The sequence below is a fragment of the Mchenga conophoros genome, linkage group LG3 (genome assembly GCF_057382185.1).
Source record: "Mchenga conophoros isolate Kocher_MC1m ecotype Shallow Benthic linkage group LG3, M_conophoros_male_GT1.1, whole genome shotgun sequence".
NCBI classification, from domain to species: domain Eukaryota; kingdom Metazoa; phylum Chordata; class Actinopteri; order Cichliformes; family Cichlidae; genus Mchenga; species Mchenga conophoros.
Genome location: NC_140528.1, coordinates 67,446,956 through 67,460,110, shown reverse-complemented (window position 1 = coordinate 67,460,110; position 13,155 = coordinate 67,446,956). Strand labels below are relative to the sequence as shown.

Here is a 13,155-nt window from a genome sequence, read left to right as displayed (position 1 = left end):
GCAAGCAGTTTTGGTAATGCCTTTGAAAAGGTGGCTGGGGGGCGAGGACCAGTGTGCTGGCCCACAGTAATGAAATAAAATACAACGCCTGCTTTGCATTTGGCAGCATGTTAAGTCAAGACACTGCTGCTAATATAGATTAGGGTTAGAAAAACAAATTTCCTTGTTTAATTTAACAGCGCTCCACCGTCCTTGGCAGCGTGGCACCACTTTACCTCCCGCTTCCTGTTGTGTTTGAGCTCGGCTTCATATCCGGTTTGTACAGTTGATTCCAGCGTCAATTAAGTCCTCCCCCTTCGAACGGGCCGAGCGGTGACTCATGCTACTCCCACACTGAAGAGCGTGCACTTCTCCGTGTGCGCTCGTGTGAGTCCTTTGAGGGGAAAGCGAGACAGTTAGTGTCTGAAATGGTGAGTGGCAGCAAGGAAATGGCATCCTCAATTTTGTTTGATTAGTTTTGTCTTTTCCCTCATCAGCAGTGCTCTGTTTTTTTCCCTTTCCCCAGCAACACTAGCTCAGAAGAGAAGAGAGAAGAGACAGATGTGGAATTACATTTTACTGAGGACAGAAATCTGTGTGGACAATTCAGTTACTTGCAGCTACAAAGTTAGAGTCGGGTTTTTGATAGTGAACCAAATCTTCTTTGTGGTTTATGGTAAAAATTTGCTTTCAAAGACTGCTTAAATAATTACAATTTCTAAGTAGTCACATTTATACTGCTCTGTTTTTATTTCACGAGCACTAGACAAAGCCCATTGAAACAATTTGTCTTAATCTAATGTACTTTTTGGGGTGTCTGTGTTTATGTAACCGCGCCTCCTGCCTAAATGAGTAAGCAGTGCTGTTGCTAAAGCCAGAAATACATGGCAGATAGTGTGTATTTTTTTCCCTTTATCTTATGCCATATCTGTCCATTCCTCCCTGTAATGAAGTGGGCTGTAATTCTGGCACAGACAGATCGTTCAGATCCCTTCAGTTTCTCGATTTCCATTTCCAGCCCCCCTGACAAGCTGTCCAGCAGATGTCTTCATCACAGATATTTTAGTCTGATGGCAAGATAGACAGAAGATTGGTGGAAGGGGTAGAGGTGGGAGAGTGAGCGAGGGAAGAGGTTGATTCAGTGGAAGAGGGGCACAGCCGGCTATTTCGATGCATACTGAAATGGGTGCCTGCGCCGCGTCGATAAAAAGTTTCGGGGGACTTTTTGAGTAAATCTGGGCGAGCGCGGTTAAAAATAAAACTTGATACACATTCAGAGTTAAAACTTTTGAGTAAACTTGTTATTCTTTAAATGCGGCCCATTCAGTCAATGAACAATAAGACAGTTTAAATGCCACATTGACTGGCTGATTTGTCTAATCAGCCTGCTCATCGTGCGCTCTTGGAGCATTTAGCACATTTCACAAATTGCTGTAGTGAGAGAGGAGGTGAAGGGAAAAGGAGCAGCAAAAGGAGAAACTGAGGTTCCACATAGTAGATTTCCTCTGGAAAACACTATGCGGGGAGAGCTTTTAGTGTATAAGCTAATTGGCCCAATTTAGCGGGTGCAGGCTTGTACCACGCTTGGCTTCCGCTAGGCGTTGTCTCTGGCGGCTGGTTGTGGACTCCTGCGGAGAACGGCTGGGCCGCAGGGCCGTTGCTGTGTGTGGGGAACAGCTGGCAATGGACGCAGCTGCTTGATTGTAAATCAAGCACCATTGTTCCTGCTATTGCGCTGGTGCTTGTGTGGAAGCTAGTGGTATCCCACCCGCTAAGGAAATGCCGAACCACAAACAAAGAGGGAAGATAGATGCACATGATTGGGTGATGTGCAGATATTTGATAAAGCTAGTTTCCTGGGGGAATATCTTCAAGGGATCCAAAGGCATTCACTGCTGTGTTAGGAAGTAACTTGTGCCACACATTTTTAACACAGTTGCATTCAAGTGATTGAAACTCATTGTAGTTATTTACAGAGACCATGCCAGTATGGCACTGAAATGGCAGCATCACATGTCCTGCATCTAGAGTACAACTTCCTTGCCTGGTTTTATAGACATTCGTCTACTTTGTGTGTCTTCTGTCTTATCCATAATCCATCAAATCAAACATTCATTCCCAATTCAAGCCCGAAGAAGATCAGTACTGATGTCTCCAATTAGATTTTTTTAATTCTTGACTTGTGACACCTTGTGGCTGCCCCCCTTTCTACGATCTCCTCGACGTGTTAAGGCTGTATGTGAGAATCTGTACCTGTGGTTTTGCTGCCCATTATTAGGATAATTCTTCTAAAAGTGGTAGAGTAGGGAGCCCACTCATGTGTCCACTCTGATTAGGCTCAGGATCCCACAGCAATTTGCTTCCTGGATTCACAGTGGGACTTTTAGTGTCTTTGTCCTTGGACGAAGAGGAAATTAAAAATGTTTTCTTTGTGTCCTCGGCATAGATGGAAGGTTTTGAACATGTCTGTTCAGGGAGATTGGATCTAGATGCCACAAATGGCAGCGTCGCAATGATATCCATTAATATTCCTAATATCCAGGTCTGCTCGTTTGCATATTTCAAAGGCATTGTAACTTTTTATGACCTTGATGAGAGGTTTTGGACCTCTCCGGCATGTTAACCTTCAATAAAAATCAATATCTAAGAGTTATTTTAAACAAAAAAAGCTCACCATTTTGAGTTTGAATTTTCATATTGCACCACGTTTCTTTCTGCACCTCCAACAGCAAAATTTCCAACTTACAACTGTTACTCACGGTCTACTATTTCAGCTACAGGAGTAAAATAAAACCACTATTATTTGATTGTTTTGGCTGCCCAGATCAAGTTTTCATTTTCCTGGAAGATTAGCTAGAATTGCATAGTGAAAACAAGGCTTTAAGCAACCAATCCAAACACTCATTTTGTCATTATTCTATAGCCAATTCATTGCACAACCAACATTTACTTTGTTATCATGCCTTGATGGCTGCCTGTTGTCAGTTTAATATGTTTTAAATGTGTAGTTGTTATGGGGGATTATAATGAGACATCTGCAGCAATACCAAATGAATAGTATAAAATATATATGCATTAGTTATGGAAAAATGGGTAAACACACCTTATGGCAGCTGTAAATTTCTAATCGCACGCAGTTTCTTATACTTTATAGTACTGTGTTTGTGTCTTGAGCCACCCATCATCTCTTTATATTCTCACCAAAATGGGAAATTTGTGCAGCAATTTCTTGGGAAATGTGCAAACATGCATATGTAAATATATCATATAAGGGAAACTAGAATTTGTACAATTCAAACGAGCTTGTCGATGAGCTTCAACACAGCCTGAGCTCTTATGCAAGCTTTCGTGTCATTTCTTACAAGAAAGTTTGAAGGACTTTCAAAAATCGTATTTATTTTATGTTTTTCTATCCAGCTATGCTGAATGTACTTTTCTGTGTTCATATTTCCATCAATTTTGACAAGATCTCCAACGCCAGTGGCTTACACGCAGGCCAACCGTGACAGAGCCTCCACCGTGTTTTACAGATGGCTGTAGGTGCTTACTGTTGTACAGCTCTGCTGACCTCCTCTGTACATATAAATATGATCTAAACCAAAGTTTAAAATTTGGTTTCATACCTCTATCAGACCTGTTGCTGCTGATTTTCGGCACACGTTTTATATAGCTTGGCATACCTCAGACATACCTCTCCCTGTTTCCCTTCTTTAACAATGGCTTCTTGACAGCCAGCCTTCCACTGAGACCCGTTCTGATGAGGCTTCAGTGAACAGTAGACGAATCAACCGAGGGGCCAGATGCCTGTCTCACGTCCTGTGTCAGGTCTTTGCTCGAATATTTTCCTATTTCTTAAGGACATGACTTTCAGATACTATTCAACTGCTGAAGATTGGTTTTAGGCTTTGGACTTCTGCTTTTGTCTTCCACTTGGAGGTGACACAGCACGCCATGCTGAGATATGTCAAGTTTTCACAAACAGCTCTTTTGCAATCCCTTCTTAATGCAAAATACCGTTTTATGCCTCTCAAACTGTTATCTGTAGTATTTTCATAAATTCATCTAAAGAAATACGAATGTGGGAATTATACTTGCACAATGAAAATAAAGGGCGATTCTATTCCATGTGTTTTTGCAACAGACTGCTAGTAACATAGTGCCTAAATCGTCTGTTGTGTGTAGACACAATGCCGGTTCATCCCTTGAGTTATGAGTTGTTTTATGCTTGAATGATTCACAGGTCAGTGTTAAGCAAGACTGAGTGAAAAAGGAGCTGAAACTTTAAAAACCTTCAGAAAGCCTAAAGAACTCTTACTGTAGACCATGTTCAAAAATTACAACAAAGTCTGACTCCGAGGAAGCAAAATCTAGAGAAATGAGAGGATATTTAAGACGTTCAAGGTGCTGTATGGAGTGTCCACGTGAACGCTTACCCTCTGTCGAGGCCCAGATTCCCAGGTTTAGGAGCAATTCCTATATGGAAGAGATATGCCATTCTTTTACTGGTTTTCACATGTCAGCATCTCCTCCTGTAACCTTGTCCGTTAAGCCTGCAACACAAAGAAGATTTAAAAAAACAAACAAACCCATTTCTTGTTTGATGATCAATTTTTTTTTTGTTTTGACAATTTGAAGTTTTTCCTTCGTAAAGACATTTAACCAAAAAAAACAAAACAAAACCTGAACGTCTGCACTAAATTTGTAATTGGACTGAACGACATTCAGCAGATGTCGAGACATTGAATGTGAACCCCAAATGTCAGCCTGGTGATTGTGGCGTAAAATTTGACGGGAATCTGCAAATTCATGAGAGTTCAGCCTGTTCAACAAAGTTCCAGGGGGCAAAAGTGAAGTGAGGGTGATTTAAAAAATAATGCCATGAAAACTTGTTTATTTATTAGTTAGCCTCATGTAAAATGCAGTAAACTGAACCGTGACAGCACCAAATAGGTACCACCTTTGCCTTTTAAACAACACCAGATCCTCCTGGGTATATTTTATACATATATCTTACAGATAACAACATTAACTTACTGAGCAGTATGATTTATAAGAGCAGCACAGTACTGCGTGCCATGTTTAGTAGTACTTTCGTCCATACATGACCTAAAATCCCACATAACCACCACATGAACCATTACAAAGACACTTAAAAAAAAAAAATTACCAACATGCCACGTTCCTGCGAGCTCATGATGGCACCTGACTTCAGTTCAGAAAACAAGTGTGCCTTTTAAGAGGATGATTGTGCTAAAGGTTTCACGTGGTACAAAGGAAACTTTTCGGCTAATAAGCTATTAGGGACAGGACAGAGAGAAGGAAGAGCGAAATTACAGAGGCAGTGTAGCACGAAACAACGACTTAGCTATTCTCTGTTAAGAAATGATGGACATGACATTTTCTGCAAAACCTTAGTGATTCAGGGACACATTTGAAGCGAAAGTGAAGTGCATGGCAATCTTTTCCGTCACTGAGACAACACTGTGTCCTGTCAGATAGATTGGACTGGTAATGGCTTTAAATACCAGAGTGTCTCTGTTTCTCTCTGTCCTTCCAGCCTCTCCCTCTGTATGTGTCTCTGTATATGTATATACGTGTGTGTGTGTGTGTGTGTGTGTGTGTGTGTGTGAGTGTGTGTGTGTGTGTGTGTGTGTGTGTGTGTGTGTGTGTGTGTGTGTGTGTGTGTGTGTGTGTGTGTGTGTGTGTGTCCTACATACAAATAGAAATTGGTCGCTTTCAAATGGAGATGATGAATCTTTAGCTGTTGGAATAACTCTTTTCTTGGAAGTGAAGTGGGGTCAAAAGAAAAGTATTTTTTAATGCCACAGCAAGCAGTTAGTCACTGCATTTTTAAAGCTGTTTACAGAATTGTGTCCAAATAGTTTTTTTTCTTAGACAAAAGACACAAAGAAAAGTCAGAAAGAGCCACAAAGAGAGGCAGTGCAAGGGTGAATAGAGCAAAACTGACATCCTCCTTTTCCCATGCTTATCACATCCTTTTTCTTTTAACAGCCAGTTGTAGACACTTCCTTTTTATTGGAACTATATCTGTTCCTTCAGAAACATCACACACAGTTGGCAGTGGAATGCACAATTAGCATATTCATGAGATGAATACAGTGGAAACTTTGGAGTCGCAAGCGACAGGGGGTGTGGGGTGGGAAGCTGTTTGTGTGTGCGTGTGCGTGCGTGTGTGTGAGTGAGTGTGTATGTTTGTTGCGGAACAAAAAAGCAGATGGCACGGTGACTTTGAAAATCCAAAATTAGGTATGTTTTCATGAACTTCATGCTCATTGGCTATGTAAATCGCACAGTCAGACAGTCATGAAAGACAATGTTGTGTGTGTTTTCCAGCTTTTCCTCTGAGATCATGTTTGTTGATTGAAATCTGCTTGCTGCTTGGAGTCTCTTAACAGTTCTAATTTTGAGAGTGTGTACATCTTTGCGTGCATGCGTTTGTGCGTATGCCCTCACATGCTGTGTATATTATATTTTATTGAAACTGACGTGCGGTCTTCTTAAATAACTGCCACGTGGACGCAGATCTGGCTTTGAACAGTGAGATGTTCCTCACGCCATGCCAGAACTACTTTTGATCATTTAAAAATGGAGACCACAGTCTTTCTGCCCAATTTGGACTCAACTTACATCATTTCTGAAAGGCTTTTTAAAATGTTGTGCTTTAACCACAGAGGACTCTCATGGATGTAGGGAAGGAGGACATGCAGAGGGTTGGTGTGACACAAGGGTAGGATGAGACGGAGGCAGGTGATCCTCTGAGGTGACCCCTAAGGAGAGCAGCAGGAAGACGATTTATTTAACTTGAGCAGAATAGCTTTGCTTGAATCACAGTATTACTGGGTCTTGGTGCAGCTGCTCAGTTCCTCCAGTGCCTGAAAAAAGCCACTTCAGGCTCCTTTAACTTAACTTTCTTCTTATTGGCTGCCTCCCAAAAACAGAAGGTCTGATCAGCAGGTGGGTGGGGCATGTGTGCTGACAACCACAACATGCACATCAGATGATGGTGTAAGGATATCCACTTGTAGGTGGTGTGGTACCATTATCTGACTAGTTTGGTTTATGAGTTAATTGCACACAAAGAGAGCGTATGCAGGCGACATGTGACATTTACTCATCTGCTGCAGTTTGTCTGTGAAAACTGCAATAACGTCTAATCTCTGAACTTTTAAACAGTTTTTTTGAAAGTGTTGTTTCGGCTTGCAGAGAGTCATTAGCTGAGTTAAATAAGGTTCGAGTGGTGCTAATTGTCCCGAAGCCAATCACTCAGATTACTGCCTCTAATTAATGGCTTTTTCTGACTTTACAAACAATAGACAGTTTATCCAGTTCTATCAAAATGCAAATGTACATTTTACAGTAGAGATAATAAACATATTGAGGTCAAATAAGAGTCCAAGCTACACATTTATCTCAAGGTGGAATCAAGTTTGTGTGTGAAATATATCTCCAAAGATAATGAAGATTATATTGTTATAAGTACAGTTGTGTTATGCATATTGTGTGTGTGTTTTTTGTTATTAAACAAACACATTCATCCTCTTACTTTGTTTGCTTGGATCAGAAGCATCCATTGGCTACCAAATGGCCAGTGCTAGCAAACCTCAGGTGGACAAAGACGTGGTCCCCGTACCTTTGTAATACCATGTTTTCCAGGTCTTTATTATTTACTGAGATAAAGCGGGAAAAGCCTTACCACTATAGAGTGATTTAATTACTGTATTTCAAAGTGAAAGTAAATTAATTAAATAAGTCATTTTTAACATGTTAGCCTACTTTTGTAACATAAAGTAAAATCACTGTAAAACTTTAGCAAGTTAAGTAAAGCACCGCAGTGTTTCTCAAACTCAGTGAATGATGTTGATTGATTTCAGCTCTAATCATATTTATATACAAAAAATAAACAGATAAATACATTATTCAGCCAACAATAAAGACTTAATGTGTTTATGATGTTGAATTTTTCAATCTTCAGTCTTGGTGAGGGCCTTTCCTGCTTTGGGACCTGATCAATAGTCAGCTGACTGCTGAGCTCACCTGACTATTGATCAGGTGAAGTCAATAGTCAGTATAACTTTTTCACATCAGGCATGTGACTTATAGCAGCAAGTGCACAGTTGGGGGAAGTTTTGTCAATGATGACTGTTTCATCAGGTTGTTTGCATTAACACCGCTGGCACCATGAACTGGCTCATAAAGATCATACTGTTGTGGCCACAGCAATGGTGACTGTTCAGAAACATTACACGGTCCCACCTAGAAGCTCATTATTTAGTTTAGGTAGTGATGGATGAGCAACAGTTAAAAGCATCAGGCATAGATCAGAATATTGTAATGTATATGCAGACAAACCCCTTAACAGTATATGATAAAATAGCTAAGGCCCCAGCCAACCGCATGGTAACCACTGGTCGCTAGGGAAAAATGTGCGTTCCCTGACCAGTTGGCGAGTGGTTGCAGGAGGCTGCTTGCTGCCGGTAGGTGCAGTTGACTGCAAAAAGTTACATGGTGTGGGACAGAAAACTGTTGCTTGTGTTCACCAGCTTGTCTGCAAAACCTTGCTAACCAACTCCTGAATGGTACTGAAACGTGAAGTGGCAACTGTTTGCCTTAAAAGGAAAAGTTGTGCCGGTAAGCTATATCTTTGACTTTGAAGGCAAACTGTCACTGCTTGTAGTTACCAAGGCTTTTGCAGATAAGTTGGTATTTTCAGCGCAAAGCAACAGCGACTGCAACAATCCACTAGCACCAGAACAATCTTTGCGACTCACTTTACCAGTTGACTCCATTTCCCTCTGGGATTCATAAAGTTTGTCTTTTTCTGATTCTGATTCTGACTGCCAGCAACCTCCAGTAACCGCTCCCCAACCGGGAAGTTAGTACACGTTTTTCCACAGCAACCAAAAGGCTGAAAACAAAGCGAACTCCGGCAGCAAAAGAGCAGCGTTTTTATCAGTCACCACTTTAATACAAGTTTCAACTAGTGTTTAATTAGTAGTTTCAGAAGCTTTCTTACGTCCTTTTTTCTATCATTGGAATGCACCAATGGATGACTAAGTTCGTAAGTGGCCGGTCCTTATACACAGTATTTGTAATGCTGCTTTCTGTGTATGTGTGAATTTCAGACATGGCACGCCGTTGGTGTACTTTGGAAGGCGGCTTCCTGAGTTACTATGAGAGCGAGCGAAGCCCTTCAGCCATTGGCAGGGTGGACGCCACTGAAGTCATTAGCCTGGCTGTCAACCACACAGAGACGATGACTGGAGCTGGGTATGAATGCACACACAAATCAACTAATTAGTGAAAGTGAGTACATGAAGAAGAAAATCTAAAGGCTTCAGGAAATTACTTCAGTCCAAATCACGGACTAGATTTCAAAACTTTTTGTGTTCCCCTAAGCTTGAACTGATTCTTTTCAAATGAACATCAAACTTATTTTACTGCTGTTATTTTAATATGGGTGTAAGACAGTGCCAGCATTTGTTTTTTTTAATGTATTTCTTAAACATATTGATATTTTTTTAAACTCACAATATGAGCTGTCCAGAGAGAACTCTTAAATAACCTCAAACCTCCCAGAGCAGCAACAAACACCATCACATGTCCAATAGTAGCCCATGAGACTGTAACAGTTCTTTAAACCTCGCTCTTATTGGCTCATTGTCTTACTAAATTAGCCAACCTCTAAGTTTTGCCATGAAACTCTTCCTTAAAATCACCTCGTACAATTTTGGATTTATCATTCCCTCAGTGAATCTATCCAGGCTCCGAGGTAGTGAAGCAAAGCCCAAACCTTGATGCTCCCTCTACTTGTGCTCTATCCCGTGCTGTAATTACATTTTTCAGGGTTTTTTCCCCCCGCTTTCAGACAAAACATTATAAATTTTTGCCTAAACCTTCAACTTGAAACAAATTGAGATATCAGAGGGGGACAATGCTTCCATTAGCATCACTTTTATTCAGTGTTTTCTAACAGTGGAGCTACAAACGCAGATTTAGAGATTTCTGCAGAGATGTTGTGTTTCTACACTTGGCCCACTTTCAGGATTGAACGTTCTGCACTTGGTGTGATCTTTGCATGATGCCAGCTATTTTCTTATAGATGATTTGTGTTTTTGTGGGTTGGTTTAAACTTTGGTCTTCATAAAGGCGTTTGTAGCTTTTTCTGGCTTTGCGCATCTCTACGAACCTTCGATGACCTTCAGAGTTGTTGCGATGTTTCACACCAATCCGTCTTTATTGTGTGCCATTATTTAGAGCCAGGGACACCTCTGCAAGTCACGCATCCCATCCTGGTCATACCAGATATTCACAGCTTTCCCTGCTGTGCTATTAATGTCGAGCATTTAACATTAATTTAAATCCAGTATGTGGGGACCGCACATAAATTACACTTTGCAGGAGATCAACAAGGTAATAAGGCTTTCATAAACACTCAACATTTAAATTTACTCTTATTCATGCACATCCCTCGTACATAAGCATACGCAGCACAACCCTGCAGTTAAACTGCTTTGAAATGCTTCATTTGCATCCTCTCTACTAAATCATAATTTATGTGATTGTTAAATCTGCTTTAAGGACACACGTGTCACACATACACAAAAGGCATTTTGAATAATTTATTTCTTTTATTGGTTAAAATAATTTTTACCGCACGTGTTATTCATCTATTGCAGCACCACAGCCTGCTTGACGTGGATGTATATCCAGGCTTCTGCTCTGTTTCTTTCCCCTCGTCGTGTGTCTCATTAGCATAACCTCAGACTGAGCATTATTCAGTTTTACAGAACCATCAGGGCTTTATGAGCGCTATGTTTACTATTTACTTTGGTGGGGATGCAGTTTTAACTGCCACTTCCTGTGTTCGTGTTACCGTTCCACCTCACCCCGATTGCGTTCAGCACTCCTCAGTCAGATTATGATGCAGCTACACCACAAAAAACAGCAAAAAAAAGTTGCTTTGACAACAAACTTTTATTTACTTATTTATTTATTTCTTGTGGAAGTGGTACAAACACTCAAAAAAAGAATCAGCAGATGTCCCCATACGTCCCCGCTCACGTGCGTCACACTCCCACTGCATCCTGTATGTGCGTTCATGTGCCTGTCCCCCTGTTCCCGAGCTCGGAGTCTGATAACTGCTTATGATTAAAGCATAAGCCAAGTCCTTAATGATAGCAGCAGATGTTATGAAGAGGAAACAATGCTTTTATTTGTAAATGTTATGTATACAGCCATTAGAGACACATCTGGCTTGCTAAAACTTTGACCTTTTTTAATGAGCTGGACACACACACACACACTGCCGTGACAGGTTACACTGATAATCATGCGTGTGTGTGTTTGGTGAGTTTTCTACAAAGCAGCATCGACTTGCACCATTTTTAGCCCTGCACATAAATCTCAGTTACAGGTCACGGCGTGACCTCGGCAACAGCTATTATTTCTCCGTCGCTGGCGCTCATAATGGCCGTGCGTTTCACTAGATTAAGCTCTGCCTCGCTCCGTCTCAATCCTGCAACTTCCAGCGTTCCCAGCATGCCCGTGCACGGAGAGAGCCGGGACGTCTCACCTCTCCAATGTCTGCCGCTCATGAATATTAATGTATGCAGATGACACACTCCCACCAGCAGCCTATCACCGTGCTGCAGGAGACCGTAGGTGTCATTTCCATTAAACATGGCATTTGGGTAATTTCACCGTGGCAGAGGACACCGTGAATTATAGCGCAGCCCCAAAACATACGTTGGCTAAAGTTTATGAATATTAGAAATCCACTCCTAAGGAATTAATGCAAAGGGAGTATGTTAGCTGGTGATAAGTTGATTTTTTTTTCTCCTTGCCTAAAAATTATTTTCTTACTCATCTGCCTGTTCTGACAAGAATATTTGTAAGTCGATTCCAACCTTCAGATTTAGCTAAAAGCCCTGGAACTGCTTCTTTTTCGTCCTTTTTAGCTGCTTTTTGGTGCGGTTTCATTATCTGTCATGTTCGTTATCATGTCCTCCTCTCGCACGCAAGCTTTTTGGAAGAGCTTAGACTTCGACTTTGCAAGTGACATGGGGTTTCTATGTAGGGCAGGGAGTTTAGACTTTTCCGAGGTACACGAAAGCATTGAGGAGAAACTAAAAAACTACAAAAATACATGTAGATAAGTTTGTGCACATTTAAAACACAGGTAAGTCTTGTACAGCAGGTTTCCTCTGTGAGGAAGTGTTTCTTAACTCACTCTTAGTATAAAAAACTATTTTAACAAGTAGTTTTTTATACTTAAAATAGCACGCACGTGTGTAATTGAAGCCTACTTGAAAATTGAATTGAACCAATTTAAAAATCTGGTCTCTAATAAGGAGGGTCAGCTTTTTACAGTAATGTGTGAAATATTTCCTTAATCATGGAGTTTTCACATGTGCAATAAAGGACAGAGAGCTCTTTTGATTGCTGTGATAAGGTGGCAGCATGCGCGTGAAAATTGAGGGTTCCTTATTTGATTTTCATCTGTGCAAAGTAGTAGAACTGAAATTCTTACTTAAAGAGTCCCGGATAAAAAGATGAGAAGTGTGGAAGAATCATATCTTTGGATATGCCTCCAGAGCTGCACAGGGAGAGCGGTTCCATCTGGTTTCATCTGGTCGACCTAGGAGGAAACTGACGGTCAAACTTTAGGGTGATGCTGTGGTCTTTGCAGCAGTGGCATCATTGTGCGAACAAAACAAAAGCCAGACAGAGTAGATTGAGGTAAAACATGCAAAATAACAAAGACAAAGAAGAAATATAGCTGATTTATGGCGGCAGAAGCGTGTTATAAAACTGTTTTGTCCCCACGCAGGAGGACATAGCTGGGAATTATCATTCTAATGTCCATGTACATCAAACTTGATGTCATACCCAAGTTTATCAGATCCGTCCTGCACAGCGTGGCGTGCAATAAAGTTTCTTGGGCTGCTAACAATTGCATCATTTGTATCATAGGTGCCTTAATTTCTCTTGTGGAAACGTGGTGGGACCAGACAGACAGCTGTACATCTAGGACAACATTTTGAACATCTCCATATCTATATTCAGATAAAACTGACTGATATGTGTCACTAAGACTAGATGGTCAGGCTCAGGCTCACATAAAAAGACAGACTTCAGACTCTTCTGAGGTGTAAA

At 41.0% G+C, this 13,155-nt stretch overlaps 1 protein-coding gene across 3 annotated transcripts in view; it reads left to right on the top strand.

Annotated features, from left to right (window-relative positions):
- Positions 1 to 13,155, top strand: part of arap2 (ArfGAP with RhoGAP domain, ankyrin repeat and PH domain 2) — a 167,618-nt gene that overhangs the window by 107,230 nt on the left and 47,233 nt on the right. For all 3 annotated transcript variants that reach the window (XM_085266827.1, XM_085266829.1, XM_085266828.1), the window contains exon 16: positions 9,123 to 9,267. In XM_085266827.1, coding sequence (XP_085122953.1) covers positions 9,123 to 9,267 — 145 coding nt within the window. The remainder of the gene's footprint in view (positions 1 to 9,122; positions 9,268 to 13,155) is intronic.